The sequence below is a fragment of the Nipponia nippon genome, unplaced genomic scaffold, assembly GCF_047370975.1.
Source record: "Nipponia nippon isolate SJK-2023a ecotype South Korea unplaced genomic scaffold, ASM4737097v1 scaffold_3, whole genome shotgun sequence".
Taxonomy (NCBI): Eukaryota; Metazoa; Chordata; class Aves; order Pelecaniformes; family Threskiornithidae; genus Nipponia; species Nipponia nippon.
Genome location: NW_028262347.1, coordinates 24,926,468 through 24,946,592, shown reverse-complemented (window position 1 = coordinate 24,946,592; position 20,125 = coordinate 24,926,468). Strand labels below are relative to the sequence as shown.

The window sequence follows — 20,125 nt, the reverse complement described above, 5'->3', positions numbered from 1 at the left end:
TTTTGTCCCATCAAAAAAAGCAGCTCCACATGCAAACTTCTGTATCCGTATTTTCCTCACACAGGGAAAAGACGAATTTTCACATCAGTATTTTTCTGTTACTACTTTGTTGTTAATTAATAGGCAGTAATGTACACATTGTTTGCAATGCAAGAAACAGTTAATAAACACTTGAAAACTATGGCATCTATAATCTAAAATGATAATTATATTGATGACCTCAGACTTAGAAGTGTTCTTGCATGCTGTTGTTCAACCAGCTACCACAGCTCAGTAACACTCGTCTTCTCCCTTGGAAGTCATGAAGGGCACCCCTGCTTTCTCAGTGTTCAAACTAAAACAGGGAAAGTGTGAGATTTTATGGACTTTTGCTTGAAATTTGAGAAGCGTGGTTAAGACTTTTAACATAAGAATGTCAGACACTGGTTGTGCTTATTGGCTTAAGCTTGTTTTTAATGTTAGTGGATCTGACTTGACTAAGCAATGTCTGATTATTTCAAGGCTAAACGCGGACTCTCATGTCTAACTGTCATAAAAAACCCAAAGCTGAATTCTTCTACCATTTAGTGGCACTTCTTGAATGTAAGTCAACATAATCAATGATTTTGGATTGGACACATCTGGTTGTGATGCATAATATTTGTGTGAAGTTCAAGCATATGTATAGTACTCCTCTCCCTTTTATTTTCTAACTGTCTTTGGCCAAGTGGGGCATTTTTTTTTCAGGGTCATGTGGCACAGCCCAGATCTATGACTGCATAGCTACCAAAATATGGGAGCATACTTGTGTTTTCAGTCGTGTGTTTCTGCAGTCCAGTTTATGCTGTGAAAAATGATGAAATAATTAAACCAAGAAAATTCATATGATTTCCTCTAATATGTAACCTTTACAAATGCCAAATTCGGGAAAATGTAAAGCATAAGCTATTTCCCTAGACTAAGGGCATTTAGATCCATCAGTATGTACTTCTAGTCAGGTAGCCCCAGAGCAATTAGTGTTAATATATTGTAAAGATATTGACTTTTTGACAAAGACAAGGGCAGCTTTATGACTCAGTTCACTTAGACTGACATTCAAGGAGACTTAAGAGAGTAATGTTTATCAGAGCTGTCACTCTTAGGCTGGGCCAAAGGCAATCCTTTTAACTGGAAACTATCAAGTAAAATAATCTATTAACTTATAGCCAGCACAGTACATTGCAGCAAGATTTGGAGTAGAACCATTTCCCAACAATCAGTTAAACCAAACTTTTCAAGATTAGCCAATAACAAATGAATTCTAGCTAAACCAGTAAATATAGTATTCAAAACAATGCTTTCTTCTCTTTTTCTACATCAAATCAGCCTATTACTGAAATCCAGTTATTAAAAAAGCTTACAAAGAATAAAATGTCTTGTAGTTTTCTGACTTCGATGGAGGCAAGAAATCTTTCATAACCAGAGTGAGAGTCATAGTAAAAGCTGAACTACTCCTACAACCCCTTTCTGCAGTGATCCCGTTTTGTTATGATAAAACCAATTACATAAAGGATCACTGTCCTGGCAAATGTCAGTGTATCTTAGATCTTTATGTGTGATAATTTTATTTCATTTTAATAAGCTGGAAAAATATTTTTCCCCAGAATTTCTGTATGGAATTCTTTTAGTTTGTTCTGGAAATCTCACTCTGTACCATCTCAGGAAATGTCACTTTGGATAATGTAGCAGCCACCAAGGGGAGATGTTCTGTTGGACCTCATACTTACAAACAGGGAAGGTGAAGGTTATGGAAAGTCTTGGCTGCAATGACTATGAAATGGCAGAGTTCAGGATCCTGAAAAGAGGGAACAAGGCAAATGGCAGGACCACAGCCACTGACTTCAGGACAGCACGCTTTGGCATCTTCAGGGACCACCTTGTAAGAACCCCATGGGAGACAGCCCTCAAGAGACAAAAGGTCCAGGAGCTGGTTGATTTTCAAGAATCCCCTTTTCCAAGCTCAAAACCAGTCTATCTTCACATGCAGTAAATCAATCAGGAGGAGCTCCTGACAAAACTCGCACATAAAAAGGAGGCACACATGAGGTGGCAGCAGGTACAAGTGAACTGGGAGGAATGCAAAGATGCTGTCTGAGTGTGTAAGGATGGGGCTAAGAAAGCCAAAACCCACCTGGAGCTGAATCTGTCAAGAGATGTGAAGGGCAACATGAAGGGCTTCTACAGGGCTATCAGCAGCAGAAGACCAGGGAACACATGGGCCCAGTGCTGAATGGGGCAGGAGATCAAGTGGCAAAGGACATGGAAGAGACAGAGGTAATGAATGGCTTTTCCACCTCAGTCTTTACTGGAAAGACTGGCCTTTTGGGATCCCAGGCTCCTTAGACCCATTGAAAAGACTGGAGGAAGGAAGACTTACCCTCAGTGGAGGAGGATCAGGTTAGGGAACATTTAAACAAACTGGACATACACAAGTCTATGGGGCACAATGGTATGTGCCCATGAGGAGCTGTATGTGCTGAAGAAGCTGGCTGATGTGATTGTAAGGCCACTCTTGATAATCTTTGAAAGGTCATGGTCATTGGGGGAGGGTTCTGAGGACTGGAAGAAAGCAAATGTCACTCTGATCTTAAGGCAAAGAAAGGAGGATCCAAGATACTATAGGCTGGTCAGCCCAGCCTCACCTCAATCCCTGGAAGGCTGACAGAGCAAATAATTCTGGAAAACATTTCCAAACATTAAGGACAAGAATGGGATTGGAAGTAGTCAGCATGGATTGACAAAGAGAAAATCATGCCTGCCCAACTTGGCAGCCTTCTACAAAGAGATGACTGGCTTGGTGGACAAGGGGAGAGCAGGGGATACTGTTGGTCTTGATTTTAGCAAGGCTTTCAACACTGTCTCCTGTAACATTCTCACTGATGAAGTACAAGCTAGATAAATGGACAGTGAAACTGAAAACTGGCAGAACTGCCAGGCTCAAAGGATTGTGATCAGTTCTGGGAAGTCCAGCTGGAAGCCTGTTTCTAGTGGTGTACACTGAGGGTTCATACTGGATACAATACTATTTAACATCTTGATTAATTAGGCGATCAATGGGACAGAGTGCTCCCTTGGCAAGTTTGCAGACGATGCAAACTTGGGAGGAGTAGCAGATATGCCAGAGGATCATGCTGCCGTTTAGAGGGACCTACACAGGCTGGAGAAACAGGCTGACAGGAACCTCATGAAGTTCAACAAAAGCAAATGCAAAGTCCTGTACTTGGAGAGGAACAACCCCAGGCACCAGTACAGGCTTGTGGGCAGAAAAGGCTTTAGGAGGTTGTGGTGGGCACCAAGTTGCCTAGAGTGAGCAATGCGTCATTGCAGCAACAAAGACCAACAGCCTCCTGGGTGGCATTAACAAGAATATCCGTCAACCACAGGTCAAAGAATGTGGTTTTTTCCCCTCTATTTAGCACTGGTGATGCCACACCTGGAGTGCTGTGTCCACCCCTGTGCTCCCCAGTACCAGAAAGAAATGGACATATTGCTGCAAGTCCAGCAAATTGCTATGAAGATGAATAAGGGATTATAGCATTTTTCATATGAGGAGAGGCTGAGAGAGCTGAGATTGTTTTTTCTCAGAGGAGAGATGGCTTTTTCCTGTTGTCATCTCTGGGCAGTTGGAAGAAGCGCCTGAAGCCCTATTTTCTACAAGTCTCATCAAGCAGATGACATGCAAATGAGGTATTGCTCTTGGAGCAATTTAAATGAACCGAGCATGCCTCTTTTCCTGGTGATCAGATTTAAGTCTAGCTTATGAAATTGCTTCTTGGCAGGGTTTCTTTAGTTATCACATCAGCAGCTGCGGAATAGTGCAATATCTGTATGGATGTTTAGACTTCAGTCCAACTGGTGCTGCTTTAACAAGAATTTGTTTGCTCCTGTGATTGATAAGGCTTTTGTAAGATAAAAGCGAAATGGGCCATCGAAGGCTAGGTGAGGAAATCCAAAACAGAACTGTGAGAACTCCTGTCTACTGCTGCTTGTTGTTCATCATCCCAAGAGAATCAAAGAGCTTGAAATCATGAAAGAGGATCCAACTTTTTTTTTAATTAATATGAAAGGAATAAGCACATCATACGTACCTCTTGATCCTAGGGTCTCAGGTATCTGCAGTTTCACTTTTCCTTTACAGCTCTTGGCCTTTCTGACTGGTAGTTTAGCCTTCAAACAATTGGTTTCCATTTCTTCCAAAATGTTGATAAAAATCTGTCCGTTGAAGAAAGAGTGAAAATCTTTATTGTAAAGCAAGGGGGGAGGGCTAAACCAAACAAAAAAGTGCAGAACTACATTTGACCAGAGCTCAGCTATTTGTGAAAGGCCATGGAGAACTCTTTACAGATATGCGCATAACACTGAGGACACTCAAGTGTGGCACAAAAGCAATTTGTATTAACATGTTGAGGGCATGAGGATGACAGGGCCAAAATCCTAACTGAAAGTTTGTGCTGGTCTGTGGAACAGAGGTGCTGATGGCATTCCTGGTAGAGAATGTAGAATGTGCTTTAAGTTCCTTGACTTATGGTCAGAAACTGTTGCAGTTCTAGCTCTGCTGTACGTTGCACCTCACCACCTATGCTACATTTTACTTCCCTTCCTCACCTGTCTTTCATATACCTGCAGGTGAATTCTGAAGGGATGTCTGATACTGCACGGTTGTACTTTCTGCTCCTTCTACTTGCACTTCCTACTCCAGGACTATAAGTTTCTGTTTTGAAAAAAAATTCCTCCTCTGCTGCCAAACCCTCTTCCAAGAATCCTTGCTATTGGTGCTTGTTTGCCAGTCTTTCAGCTGTGCATGCTTGTGTCTTTGAGTAGCTGGTTTCATTCACATGTGCTGGTACCTCTAAGCCAAGAAAATTGAATTGGCTGTTGTTCCCTCCTCAGCTAGGTTGGGGACCCGGCACAAGGAATGGCTAGCGGCTCTGTGCTTCTCCACTGACACGACGATCAAGAGCTGGCAGTATGCCCAGGAAGCAAAAGAACAGAAAAGAATAAAAGGGAAAATATCCCTACTGCCTGTTGGCATCCAAAGTGATGGATGAGGAATAAGCAAAGTGGGGTCTGCTAAATAGACTTGCTAATCTGGGAAGCTAAATGTCTGGGTTCTGTCATTTTTTTTGAAGAGCCCTGTAATGCAAAACCTCTCCTCTGGGAAACTCGACTCCGAGACCTCATCCTTCAGTACAACTTTTCTGTTTGTCCTTGATTTCCTCCTAGTCCTCAGAAGAGGCAAGCTACTCTCGAATGAAGAATTCCAGAGTCATCTCTAGACAGTGCTACGTCCGTGACCAGAGGCAGGATCTAGTCCATTTGTTGACATGGGTTCTTTCATTGTTTTGGCCCCCCAGAGGTGTAGATGTCACCATTCTGGCAGAAGCTATGCTGCTATGCTATCAGTCACACTGCTCTGCCTCCCCCTGCCCCAATAGTTCCTTTCACACATGCTTTTCTCCCACAATCAAAGCAAATCTGGAGTTTTCAGTAGATTCAGATGTGATCAGAACGCAGTGAACACACAGGGAATCTCACTGTACTACTACAACAATCTCTGCTGTGAACCTGGCTTGAGGCTGGATTTAGGAAGGTTCAAGTCTCCATCAACCTCTTGTTATACTGTCAAGCTTTTTTGGGTATGCAACAACTTGAAGGATGGAGGTGTTCTGCCATTTTATTGAAACAAATGAAAGAAAAATCAAGCAGCCAGAGGGATGATGAAAAAAATGCAAATGGATAATAACTGCAACCTGTTGTCTGTATGCACTGTTGGGGGAAGAGAGATCTACGATTTTGTGCCCATATTGCTTATAAATTTTACGCTAATTAGTCACAGAAAAGACAGAGGGAGAGAGATTATTCAAGGTGTAGGGAACAGCAATTTGCAGTTTCCACTCCCAGCTGAATTCAGTAAATGCAAACCAAAATCTTGTTTGCCTTTTTTTTAATCTGTCCTCAGAGATTTTACATTTCCAGCCACCCTGTGGCCCATTTCACGGTGACTCCTGTATTTTTGCGCGCACTCTTAAATACTCCTTAGATATTTTATGTCCTCATCGTGAGGTCTCTATGGAAGGTGACAGATCCAGATTTGAACCATTTCAAAATCAGGAGGAAAGTGGATTCACATGAGTTACTGCACAGAGGAATGCTTTAGCTACTGGGCTACTATGTAGAAGTTGCTGACCATACCATGATGACCACCACTACCGTTATGTTCTTGAATAAAAGTGTGGCTGCTCACTGTGGGTGTATGGACAACCTCAGCTTTCCTAATGAATTACGCTCCTGGGCAGACTTGGAGTCAATTAATCTGTAGATCTCAAATAGCCTCAAGCAACATATAGATGCCCATATACCAAGATGACAGACAGCTTTTGAGCCTGTTCAAGAGCGTTCTGGACAGAAGATAGAATGCCTGTAATATTTCAGATACCTCACTGAGTTAAATGAGTGTACGTGGATTGTTTTCGTGCATGTGTACAACAGTCCAGGTTCCAGTTTTGTGTTATCTTGTATCTTCCCTTAAGTGCTCTGTAAAATTAGTGAATTAAGACCTAGAACTTTATTTTGAGATAGGTGAGAAATAGTACATATAGATTACTGTTGATTAAGAGAAGGCATCGTGAGATTGCTCATGTTTACAGACATCAGTCACTGGCACAATCAGGACTACTACCAAGCGTACTCATTCTGATCCCTGACTCACTGGATACCATTCCACTGTCAGTTTTATGTCTACTTTTTATATATATACATTTTTTTATAGAGAGAGTTTACTTACTCTATGATTGTACATTGTGCTTTTCCTTCAAAGGGGAATTTTGTTCAAAGATTACAATGTATTCAAAATCACAAATGGTATTTCTTTCATGGTTAGAGAAGAAATATTTATCATCTCTTACTTTATCTACATTTGTTTCTTTTTCTGCATCAGGTCTCAGAAGTTGCTGAAAGGTTTTCTGCAGCCTGAAATAAGAGAGCCTCATATAAAGGACACCCCTATTTTACACCTGAGGAATATTGCTTAGTAGGAATCAATCTGAAGAAATATATCGTATGGTAAAGCTTTTGACAGACTACCAACCTTCTGAACACCTATAGAGCATTTAATTTTTGTCTGATCAGAAGCATCTAATGTCACTGCACATGCTACAATGGAAACTCTAAGACAAATACAAAGTTTTGGTATCTGTGTTACCTGTACATATCCTATAGCATCCGGTATGGTGTTCACCACTCTTCTAGTTTCTTGCTGCTCCTCTCTGAACATAAGAGCTCGTCCACTTGTTTCTAATTCACCTTTCCTTTCTATCTGGAATGCTCCTACAGAACTTTGTACTGAAAGGACTGGAGTGCAGCTTGACATGAAATTTTTTTCTCTCATTGGAAGCACACTGAAGACATCCATTGGGCAAAACATCACTCTCTTCTATCCAGACAGGCTTGGCTACTATCCTTACAAAAATGAAGTCACAGGAGAGGCATTCAATGGAGGACTCCCCCAACTCTCACTGCTGGAGAATCATTTAAAAAAAGCAAAAGAGGACATCCAGTTCTACATTCCTTCAGATGAACAGTTTGGATTGGCTGTCATTGACTGGGAAAACTGGAGACCTGTGTGGATAAGGAACTGGGGATCAAAAGATATTTACAGACAGGAATCCATTGAACTGGTTCAGCAGAGAGACCTCAGTCTATCAGAAGCTGAAGCCAGGACTATAGCTAAAATGGAATTTGAAGCTGCAGCAAAATCAATTATGTTGGAATCTTTAAAGCTGGGCATAGAAATGAAGCCAAATCGTCTGTGGGGATATTACCTTTATCCAGACTGTTATAACTATGATTACAAACAAAACCCACATAATTATACGGGAACCTGTTTAGATATTGAAATAGAAAGAAATAATGAGCTTAATTGGTTGTGGGAGGAAAGCACAGCACTTTATCCATCTGTCTATCTAGAGACAGCCCTAAGATCTTCCAGAAATGCCCAACTCTTTGTTCGCAACAGAGTTCAAGAAGCCATTAGAATTTCATATGTCTCTAATGCTACTCATCCCCTTCCAGTTTTTGTGTATACACGTCCAGTATTCACAGATGTCTATAAGGAATATCTCTCCCAGGTGAGTGGAGCTAGACCTTAAATATTTTAAATTTAAGTGAAAAGAAATTACCAGGTGACACTTATTTAGCAAATACGCTAGCTTGTATCAGGAAAAAAGTGTGTAGATTTTGTATAAAAAAATAAATTAATCCGTCAAAGAAATTTGATCAAATGGAACACTAAGAGGTCTATTTTCAAACCTTCCTCATGGTATTTAACAAATAGCGTTTTATTCTCTGAGTAGTTCTCACATGTAGCAAAATATTACAAAGCTAGAAAGCATATTTTGTACATTAAGTCAGAGGAAAGAAATTTGAGCAACCTCTTCCAAACAGAATTAGTAAAACTGGGCTAGCCTAATGTCTGCTTTTTAGGTTATAAGAAAAAACAATAAAACGGAATCATACTTTTCCTTAAAAAAGAGTTTAAAAGCTAGTGAGAAAATTCTGTCCTCCTTGTACTCCAGTAGCTTTCTAAATGGTATTTCAGCATCTCATGGGTTAGTCAAGGTTAGGCTCTGATTAAGGTCTAATCATCTTGCAGTTCTGTCTACGCTCTTCACCCTTCATATTTTTATATACACCCACCCCATCAGAGATATCACCAATCTGGGGAATCTCTTCCCGGTCATCCAGGCCATGAGGTATGGTCCTGGTGACTGCATTGTGTCTGGTGTCCTTTGGCATCCTGGACAGAGCATCACCAGGCATTGCCCTCAGCTCCGTGGATACCTTCAGGGAGCAAGGGGTGCTGCCAGGGTCCCTGCTGGGCTCCTAGTTAATAGTTTAAATCCTGTAATCCTTGCATTCTTCCTTTTCATGTGTTGTGCCCTGCAGTAAGTTGTTCATAGTCCTCTCCCATCCCAGATGGGCTTTAAGATTTTGTTAGGGCTGGGTTAATAGCTGGGCCTAAAAGGAGAACTGAACAGAAACAAATTTCCCAAATCAATCTCTGTAAAAGGCCAGAGCCATTCTCTGGAGAAAAGAGATTCCTGCTGGTGAAAGCTCCTTCTCTTGCTATTTTTCTGCTTTAGCACTTTCTGGTAACTGAAATTAAGTTTAAAAAAAAAAAAAAAAAAAAAAAAAAAGCTGTGCTTTCCAGCCTCTGCTTCACGCAGTATTACTGAAACCAGTTACTACAAACTCTGAGCAGCTAGGAGGCAAGGCAGCAAAATAAAACGTAAAATGGTTGGAGGAGTGTATGTCATATGCCTAACCACTGGCTCAGTTTACAGCCTTGTTTTTCTAACCAGATGACATATATGAATTGGATATAGTTGGCAACATTTTCTGGCATCACCTGTGCAACCCTATCCCAGAATAAAATAGTGTCATTGAGAGCAGAATGTTTGCATCGTGTGTAATGGGTTGCTGTCTTCAATGCAGTTATTTTGGATATGTAATTTACTATAGGCATCATACCTTTTGCCCTTATGTTATAGCTTACTTACATTAGTATGATTCTTTGTACGTTTCCTCTCAGGATGACCTGGTAAATACCATTGGAGAATCTGCTGCACTGGGTGCTTCTGGAATTGTGATCTGGGGTGATATGAATTTAACACAAAATAAGGTATGCCAGATTAATTATTATATGACATTTTTAAAGAGCAATAAAGTGAAAAGGATATAAAGCATTATGATTACTTACATCGTATCTTCTACTTTTAAAATGATGCCTCCATATTGCCAGCAGTCCTCTCTAGTTAAAAAACAAACACATTTGAGGCTTATGAATATTGTCATTGACTACACAGAACAAGAGTTCAATCTTCTAAAATATCAGTGTTGGCTCTGAGTAACTGGACAAGCTACCACGGTAACTGTAAGCAAATTAGCACTTGTTTAGTCAATTTAGGGAAAGAATTCCTGTATCTTCGTTACGTTCCAGTCATGAGGTACAGAAAAGATTACTTGTGGTTGCCCAGAACAATTTTTAAAAGACCCTTCTGCTTTTTAAAGTGGTGCACTTAGCAATAATATTTAAAGCACTAGGAGGAGTCAGTCTGTGAAATTTCAGCTCTAGCCTGTTCTGTGTGTTGTAAGTAGTAGTTCGATTAATTTCGTTGTAAGGAAGATTTGAGTCAGAAGAGGAAAAAAAGTCCAATTTGTTTTAGGAAGGTCAAATACATAGTTTGAGAAACATTGTTATAAAGATGTTCAAATAAATCTTTTAAAGTAGCTCATTCATACCCAGGCAAGCTAGATATAATAAACTACTGCATAGAAAGACTCTTCTGCAGTCTTCTAAGAGCAAAGAACTTAAACTCTTCAGCACTGCTGCGCCTCCTGTCACAGAACGCATGGCCATATAAACCTCCGCAGCTCTGAAAGGGTCAAATTCCCAAAAGCATTCCACATTGACTCTTTTTTGTATGTGTCTACCTTTGAGAAAGTATATCAGTTGCACCTGAAGCTTCTTTGCCCATTACCCCAATACCAGAACACAGAGGAGCAACAACTTCTACTGCTTGAATTTTGAGATTTGTATGAGCAAATAGAATTTTCCACAGCCCAGTTAGACTATGTATTTGTGAACTAATCACACCTTTTTTTACAGCTATCACAGTCAGTAGCCTTTCCGCAATGAAATATTACTGTGAGCCTCATTTCTGCAAGAATTGCATCAACCAAGATTTTCAGGCAGGGTTTTTATATGTGCTAAAAGGAAACCAAAAAACCTACATACACCTCAGATTCACTGAAGTGATCTCCATGGGTGTAAATATTAGCCGTAGCTATGTGTGGTATTAGGCAAATGCCCTAAGGAGACACAGCATCAGAAACAAAGAAGGAGTTTGCAAAGTCTCTGGTTATTAAACTGTGCCAAGCATACCCAGCATACATGCCAACTTCACGATCAATGAGAATGATCAATTCTCTTAGCATACTTTCTGTTTGACCGTCCTCCCAAAATGCTTTCCATTCAAAAATGCCGTGAAAGCTCCCTACTCCTGCAGCCTAGCTATTCAGGTCAAGGGAAAATTGAAGAGTCTTACTGAGATGATTTGATAGAAAAATTATTTGTTCAGGCTGAAGAAGTGAGGTTTTTTTCAAGATCCCTTCAAACCTCTCAAGACACATAAAAAGGAACTTCGATCCTTCATGTAACTTCTTTAAATGCATCTGATTCAAAATGCTACATGAAACATACAGATAAAAGGAAAGCTTAAACTTGTCTGCTTTCTGATATAAGTGCTTTTCACAACATCTCCAGCAACCACCCAACATAAATTTGCTGTGATCCTTGAGCTATATAGCAACTTCTCAGATAAACTTGCTTCCAACAACCAGTTATAACTATTATCAAAACTTCAGGAGAAACATTCATAGATATCCACTACGGTACTTTTATTAGAATGACAGCATTTTAATGGTTTCCATACTAAACACTGCAGATATGATGCTCTTTTCACAGAACACCTGTAGGACTCTGGACAACTACCTTAGGAGGACTTTGACCCCATACCTCATCAATGTCACGATGGCAGCCAGAATCTGTAGCCAAGTGTTATGCCAAGACTCTGGTGCTTGTGCACGGAAAAAATGGAATTCCAGTGACTATCTTCACTTGAACCCTGAGAATATTGTCATTCAAATGACAAAGGATGGAAAATACACTCTGCAAGGGCAACCAGCGTTTCAGGATCTGCAAACATTCATAGAAAAATTTGATTGCCACTGTTATGCAGGACACACTTGTGAACCTAGAGTTGACATAAAAGACATCCACTACCTCCATGCTTGCATTTCAGAAGATATTTGCATTCACATATCCTCAAATTCACTTTCTAATATAGAAGCCTCTGAGGAAAAGATCCCGTCTAACAGAACTCTATTTTCATTTACCACTCAGAGTAAGGTGACATTATCTACACATCCTGAAATAGAAGATTTTCAATCTACCTTTGGAAATAATACACTCAATATAACAACTGCAGAATATAACACTGTCATAGCTGCCACTGGATATGATTTAGAACCAAATGATACTCGTACTTTCAGTAGTTCTTCATCCTATAAGATAAGGATGTTTAATCTGTTTTGTTTAATTCTAATTTTGAGAACCTTAATGTAAATGACCCATGAAAGTGAGAATATTCTTTTCCCCTGTGTTTGAAATTCTAAAGGTTTTATTAACACAGAAAGATCATGCCTGAAAGGCATAAACCAGCTGCAACTCTGTGGTCTTATCTGTATCAGGAAACCTTTTCTATTCCATAGGTGACACTTCAGCTTGAATGAATTTCTTCAGTTTAGTTCTATAAACTACTCTTTGTGCCAAAGATATACCAGTATGTATATACTGATTTTACCATATGAAAGGATAATCCAGAATACGGAATGTTTTTTTACAGCTTACATTTTTAACAGTTATATTTGAAAAAAAAAATTGTTGATAATGCTGTTTTGTATACTTCAAGTTAAGCCAGTTACATACATCTCAACCTGGATTTCATTGAGTCTCAGCAGTCAACAGGTTTGATGCTCTATGCAGGAATTAATTTCATTCCATATGAAAAATTAGCTCTTAAGAATATCTGGCTTAACTTTAGGTCTGTGGGACTTTGCAGCATAAAATTTATCTGATTAATGTAATGTTTCTCCACTTGTCACAATATCTACAAGGACACAGTGTTTTTTGTTTTAATTAAATATATTTTTAACTCTTCAAAGGGTTCTAACTTTAATGTAAATGTTGACTTCAAATATTACAGCTTCGTTATTTAAAATTTGAGCTGGAGCAGTTTATCCTTCTTTCTTTCTTCTCCTCCTCTTCTCCCAAGCCCTCCCTCTTATTTCAGATGTACTCTCCTTGGCTTCCAGCTGTTTTGTCTGGCCAATACTCACAACTCATCTGATCTGCCTCTGCACTCCCTACCAGCACTGGTCAGCAGTCCTCATTTCTCCGTCCAGCCAGCCCTAGCGACTCGATAGGACTGTCCCTGCCATTTGGACAAAAGCCTGTGAGCACTGGACTTCCTCTGTGCCTGACCCTCTCCTGAGCAGTCTCTTTGGTGGAAACCAGTTTGTTCCTTAGAAAGATCCAGCAGTGGAGGCCGCAAGATGCAGTGACGCTGAGAACCTGGGGCTCCCCTTCTTCACTTCCAGTGCCCGTGATTCCCAAGCTCAGGACCACCTTTTTGATCCAGTCTGCTGATGGAAGTAGGACTATTTGCTTAATATTATTTCATTGCCAAAAGCAATGTTAAAGTAGCACAGATACCTCAGAAGAAAACCACTCCCGGTTTCATATCAAGAGTCCAGTTACGATTTATGTATAGTCAGTTTAAGCATTTAGAAGCAATTAACCGTAGTTCATTTGATAAAATTTCTTTTCCAGATTATTATGTCAGATACTTAATAGATGGCTGAACTTCTGATGGGTGAAAAGTGGCTGCTGGCATGGACAGATTAAAAAAGTCTCCCTAAAGCTAGGCATGATCTGCATAAATAAACCACCACCTCCTACAGATACAACCTGCCTCACTAATGGAAATACCAGGGATTTCAATCTAGTAGCCCTTTATTTATGAAAAGTTAATGCCTAAATTTAGCAGAAAACACATATCCATTGCCTTTGAATTTACAGGTTGTCAGTCATAACAGACGTGCAGAAAAATAGGTAAAGGCTTTAGATTTAACATGGAGAAATAATGTTTTATGTCTTTTGGACAACAAGTTATCAAGAGGAAGTGACAATTTTCTCATCACAGTTGTGGTGTTGAGTCCACAAGTCAAAGCTATTTCTGCCATCAATGTTCCAAGTAGAATAATGAATAAAAAATATATATGTAGCGGACTGTCTAACACAAAAGAAGCCAGCTGTTTTTGATCACCTGTGTAAAAACATAGTTTCTTCACTGCAGCTTTGATTTTGGTTATTTGATCTTGGGTAAACAAAAGCCATGCTATGTCTTCCACATAATTCCTGTACCTGAGGTCCTTCCCTTTCACACTGGACTTGTGGTAACTATCAAAGAGTCTCTGAAAACTGGAAAGGTTACTGGTGATGTCTTAATGTATTTTGTATGACTTATATGAAGCTTTATTTTTTCAGCAGAACGCTTTAACATGGTTAAAATTTTATCTTGACACACAGAGTTCTAGTTCAAACACCGCATTGCTTCGTTAAAGCACAAATTGGCAACGTTTCCTGAGGTTTGTATCTAGTGCTCTGAAAGACACTGGATGTGCAGCACTTTGTGATAAGACACCTTACAGGTTCACAAAGTCTACAAGACTTGCCATAAATATTTTTGACTATCAGCCAAGCAATAGCAAGCAGAGCATTTGTGACGAGGATCAAGCGTGAAACCACCAGAAAAGGAGGAATGAGAAGTGAAAATCAGAGAAGAGTTGAGACAGAGCACCCAGGACCTCCCAGTGGATGCAGAGGAAGTGAACTGCAAAGTGAAAGAGCGAGGGAATGTGGACAGACCAGTCTCTTCCCATTCAATTGTTTTTTATCTACATGGTATTTAATACAGACAACCTTTCCCTGAGGCCCACTGTAAAGATAAAGGAACACAGTAACTGATATGTTAGATTGGACCTATCCATCTCATCCTATCTCTTTTTTTCTTGAGAGCAGCCAGGACCAGAAAAGTAAAAGGAAGGTGAGAGGAAAGCAGACTATTGCAATAAACTGTCCGCAGAAATGTGTCTTCCTAAGCTCCATCCATCATTTGGGATATTTATGTTACCTACATGTATCTGCAATTCATGCTTTAAATCCTACAAACTTGTCATAGTGAGATTCAGGTCAGCTACGTGCTGTGTAAAATTACAGTATTTTCCAAATATATTATTTTGCTCTGTATTATATTTGTCTTGCCTATATTCTATACTGAAGAGTTACCATGGAGTCAGCAAGTAAGGAAGAAGAAAAGAAGGAAAAGGGGTGCTATGCCTTGCATTGCTGGTGACTCTCTCATGTTGAAAGCCAAACTTGTATTCTCCTAAATAAGACCACTTTGTAGACAGCCTAGGATGTGACTAGCATCCCAAGGAGTCCAGCAAAATTTGCTTTAATCCCTGCATCACACTGGGACACCCTGTTGTATATATATCAGCAAAGAATTGTGTGGAAGATTTCAGACCTGTGCAATATGCACTAGACAACTCCCAGACACAGATTAGATTTGTACATGTACCTATCCATCACTTTTCAATACAAACAACAAGACAGCAAAGACAGTTACATTATTTTAAAACATATTCAGTTACGGAGCACTGATGACCTTTTTAAGAAGACAACTAAATCCCATCCTTCAAGCACACACACTTAAAACTTACTTGAAAGGTTTTCACAGTGTGCTCATGCAGGGCCCTTTGCACTGGCAAATACCCATTCCGCCAAAGCAAAACCGCCTGCAAAATTAGGGTCTGAGATTTCAAGACAGGGTCATGAGTTTCATTTCAAAGAATAACACTGATACAAAACAATGTTTATTCCATGGCTTAAAAAAAGTTACTGCTTTACTAAACAATAAATTCATCCTTCCTAAAGAAATTTATTTTTTGTTGTTCTTTCTTGGCAGTGTTTTTCCTGTCCTATTGAAAACCATTGTATAGGTGGCTGGAGACAGATTCAAAAAGCTTATTGGTCTAATTTCATCCCTTAACACTTCTGAATGTTTCCTGATGTGTGGCTATCCCAGACCCTTCTATTTTTCTGGAAAGACTCCACTGAAATTTAACCCAGCACCATGGTATTTTTCTTCAGCTATGTACACATACAGAATTTGAGATCAATCCTAAGTTTTTGTGTACACCAGTCAAGGATCTGGGTCTTTAGAGAACAGTTCTTTTGTTGTAGGTGTTCTGAACCTTTCGCAGTGATTTTTCTCTTCACTGTCGGCAGTATTCAGGACTGCAAAAATCTTCCTGCATTTGTTGTCCCCTTGTTACACATGAGAAAGTAAAGGGCAAGGAGGTAAAGGGCACCTATCAATATTAACCTCCTTATGGGAATAACTTTGGATTTCATTATGTTCACTAATGTCTTACCACCATCATGGTGTATTGATTATAGTTCTCCTTGGCCAGTAGTAATTAGATGACATTTTTCAGTGTATGCTTGTATACCCCTTAGTTTATAACTGATAAGGTATTTATTGATTAGTAATCAGATACAGACAGACAGTATGAAAATTAATGTGAATCACGACTTCATATATTCAGCCAACATTTTGTTTCTGTGCACGCAATTCCAGAGCGCGGTGTTCAGCTGCATATATATGCAGACATCAGACAATATGCAGTCACCCTTCTCTGCCTTTGTTTTCATCTCAGAAAATATATTTATTCAACAAAACTTCAAGATCCTGCAGAAGAAATATACCATATGTTGGCAGTCTCCTTCTGGAGCACACTGCTCCCTCAGGCTACTAGCAGGTTGAGACAAGATGATAGCTAGCCAGTGATGATTTCCTGAGGCAGGGACATAACAACCACCCTTTTAAAGGAAGGCTAAGGGCACCCTGCAGTCCCATAACGATAATATTGTCTATGTCACAACAAAGCATGAAGTACCTTACTGCTGGGACTAATAATACACAGATTTAGGCTGTCTGTAAGTCCTATGCATTGTTTCAGTTTTCATGCTGCGTATACCCAACTTAGGTACCCAAAACGCAGAGTTCTTGAGTTAAAAACCTTAATCTGCCCCACGCCGTCAGTGTAACAATCCTTACAGAAATTCTTTTTCACTCCTTCGTTCACTGGAGCATGCGAAAAATTATTAAGATACATACTAAGGAGTCTTGGATGCTCCAGCCAGCAGAGGGCACAGACGGCGCGCGTAGATACTGGCGAGTACGTTACAATGCTTTCACTGAAAAGTTCAATACAGTCTTTCTATTCTCTTTAGCAAAGCAGCTGCTTGACTCTGGCCTGCAAACAGAAAAGACGACTAGTCTCTCACTAATGCAGTGCCTCATTAGCAGAAAAGATGTATGACTTATTTTACAGGTTTTTTTTCCCAAACATCTGGTATATCAGGACAAACCTGAAAATACCAGAGTGACATATCACTTCTTCTCATGCTCTCCTCCCTGGAGATTTCATTCAGCTGAAGGCTTCTTCTCATTAAGATCTTCAGTTGTCACTAAAATCCATGCTTAAACTACAGATAATGTGATCGGATCTCTTTGGTAGTACTCCGAACTAGAGATGTGGGTCCCAAACGTCTTGTCTCTACCCAAATGTGGAAATATCTGGATATGCAGTGTTGGTTTAGGTCAAGTTTTGCTAACTATGTATTTATAGCATCACCACCATCGTCATCCAAAACGTAAGAGCCATTGTTATAAATTTTCATAGCACAAATACGGCTCTGTGATGGAGTAAGCTGCTCTACTGTCCCTTCAGAGACAGAGCACTTGGAAGACTCAATATGCTAGGTGCTACATGATCCCATAACACTGCTAAAATGGTCCTGAAGTGTGGAAATCTCAATAGGCAAGACAGAAAAGTGAAATATTTTATCAGTGGTTAAATGTTTCCCAGAAAGATTAAGTGACTTGTCTACAGTCACATGGGATAATGAATTGTGTGCCCCACAATTCTGAGGAATGAGCTGGAGCTGGAGCCTTCTGTGCCCCAGCTCAGGCTTTTAGCTACAAGAACAAATGTCCCCTGAGCTGCTAATTGTAGCAAGGTAACAGTATTTTTACATACAATATTCTATTATCAAACAGTCTGCAAAATAAAGAATTGCCTTTCATAATCATATAGTTTTGCAAAAAAGTATAACAGATTTTAGAACAATATTACAAATTTTTGAAATTGGACAAACCCTCCAAGACCTTTTCATATATTGTATTTTGACTCCCTAGACATTGTAAAAGACTTCAGTGAGTGTACAGGTGAATTAATGTTTTAGAATTTACCTGCCCATCCTCTGCTGGCCTTTTATGAGGATATGACTGAAATGTATTTTTTCAGAATATGTTACTGTATCTGCAATATCTTTCTTTAAGCTTCCATCACTTTGAGCCTTAAGCACTATTGCAGAATTTAAAAATTCCTGCTAAAATTCTTGCAAAAACAGAGACTGCTCTATTTTATGTGAGTTTTCCCCTGTGCAGTAATCAGAACTTCTTCATTCACAGAAACCACTCTCACAAATCGACTGTCTTTATTCCACACATCACCAGCTGAGTGATATGTGGAGATGGGAGAAATTCTTCTATTTTTCAGTTCTAAGGCAGCCAGAAACATTTCACCTATTCACTCAAAATTTGATAATTGCTTTGGCTGAAACAAGTTTTTAAAAATAACAAGATACACAGCAGAAAAACAAAATAATAGTGTTTTGCCTGTGAATTATTTCCTGAGGTCCTTTTACCCGTCCAACAGAATAACCCATTTCCTCAATGTCAACTTTTCCACCCACGTCTTCAGTGATACCCCCAGTTATGTTTAGAGTAAATGGTAATCAGCCAGTAAATTTGTGAGTGCTGTCTGAGGCGAGGATGTATGTATGTGTTGAACATCCAGCTGCTACAAGAGGCAAGTAAAACAGCAGAGTTCTGCTACACTCTCCCTCAATGCAGGACCTGATCAGGTTCCTCTCTTTCAGTGTGCCGCCAATTTTTAAGAAACTTTGAGAGCTGTACCATGCTCTGAAACTGCTGAAGACACCATCAGTGCCTCAGTTTTAAGAGTAGCATCCAAAATTCTGACTCTAACCCAAACCACCAAAGCTAGGGACAAAGGGAGTACCTGTATTGAGAGCGGCACCTTGTACTATTGGGGGGGGGGGGAAGCCTCTTTTTGTTTCTTTTGGACTCGCTACTTAAATCTGTATGCTTTCCACCAGATTTTATATTAAGAGAAACAATGAAAAATAATTCCCTAACATTACCATTGGGTGGCAGGACCAGCTCCAGTGTCCAGTTTCCTTCTGGAAATGTTCAATTAAATTTACAAGGGTAAATAAACGAGTATCTGTAAAAAAATCTCAGCATTACAGTCTGAGTCATTTTGACAGTATCGACAACCAGAGCATGAAAAGGCATAAAGTTTTTCACCTTTACAGCTAGCCCAGAACCAATCGCTCTTGACAGCAGTGTCACAAGAGCTTCCAGTTTTTGTGGTCTGACTGACATAACCAATGAGGTTTGTCACAAATCTCATTCTCTAAAATGCTGAATTACGTCTCTAAAAAGAGCATGAAAAACAAATTTCAAAATGTTTTGATGAATTTGCTATGTTTCAGTAGAAGTATCACTACTATATTTTTGCAGTGCCTTGTTTATACCTGTATGAAAGTACTTCATCAGTGTCACCAGCACTGTAACCTTCTAGAGCATCACATGTAATTTCAGGGACAACTTGAGAGACTGGCAGATGGATACTGCTTAAGTGTTAGCTCTTTATTTATGAGGAAAACAAGCTCTTCTCTAATGCTGTGTGGCACGACTACACACTAAATGTTGCTTATCCAGTGCAGGCAGAAGATTCCTGGTGAAGTGGCATGTCCTGTCATTGCCCGCTATACAAAACCACTATCACAAGTGTCTTTTGTTGAGGCAAGGAAACATGCTAAGGGAGACTCTCCAAAAACTGTCAAAGAACCCAAATAAAACCATGATAAGCCCTGGATCTCAAAGCCTGTCCCTACACGATGAACAAATCAAGAAGAGTTTCATGGGAAGAGTGGAGGTCCTAGGGGCCTGAGAACCACTACCATTAGTGGTGAAGGACCTGTAAAATCGATCCTGTCAAGACCCACGCCGGGCTGCCCGGTCCCGCCACACTCCCGCCAAGGACCAGCTCTTCACCTCACACGATCGCCGCGGTGCCACATCCGTCCACCGCGGGGCCCGGCACCACCCTGCTCCTCCCTGGGCTTGCGGTGCCTTCATGCGACGGCCTCAGGCCCTTCGGACTCGTGGGCCGCACGTCCGCCTGCCGCCCCGGGCCCGGCCCCGCCCGCCATTTCGTGTGGGAGCCGCCCCGCCCGCCCCCCGCTGCGGAGGCGGCTCCGTCA

General features: G+C 40.2%; 1 protein-coding gene and 1 long non-coding RNA gene across 2 annotated transcripts; one reads left to right on the top strand and one right to left on the bottom strand.

The window, feature by feature from the left end:
• Window positions 1-213: 213 nt before the first annotated feature.
• LOC148054527 (uncharacterized) lies at window positions 214-20,054 on the bottom strand. The gene is made up of 5 exons (XR_015706546.1): window positions 19,917-20,054; window positions 9,776-9,826; window positions 9,576-9,666; window positions 4,107-4,230; window positions 214-334 (listed from the first exon to the last, which is right to left on the bottom strand). It is a non-coding gene; the product is annotated as an uncharacterized LOC148054527 (long non-coding RNA).
• On the top strand, window positions 315-13,045 carry SPAM1 (sperm adhesion molecule 1). Its single transcript, XM_009464119.2, has 4 exons — window positions 315-582; window positions 6,956-8,144; window positions 9,608-9,697; window positions 11,543-13,045. Exons 2-4 carry the CDS (start codon window positions 7,176-7,178, stop codon window positions 12,200-12,202), a joined length of 1,719 nt encoding a protein of 572 aa, XP_009462394.2. The 5' UTR covers window positions 315-582; window positions 6,956-7,175; the 3' UTR covers window positions 12,203-13,045.
• Window positions 20,055-20,125: the final 71 nt, after the last annotated feature.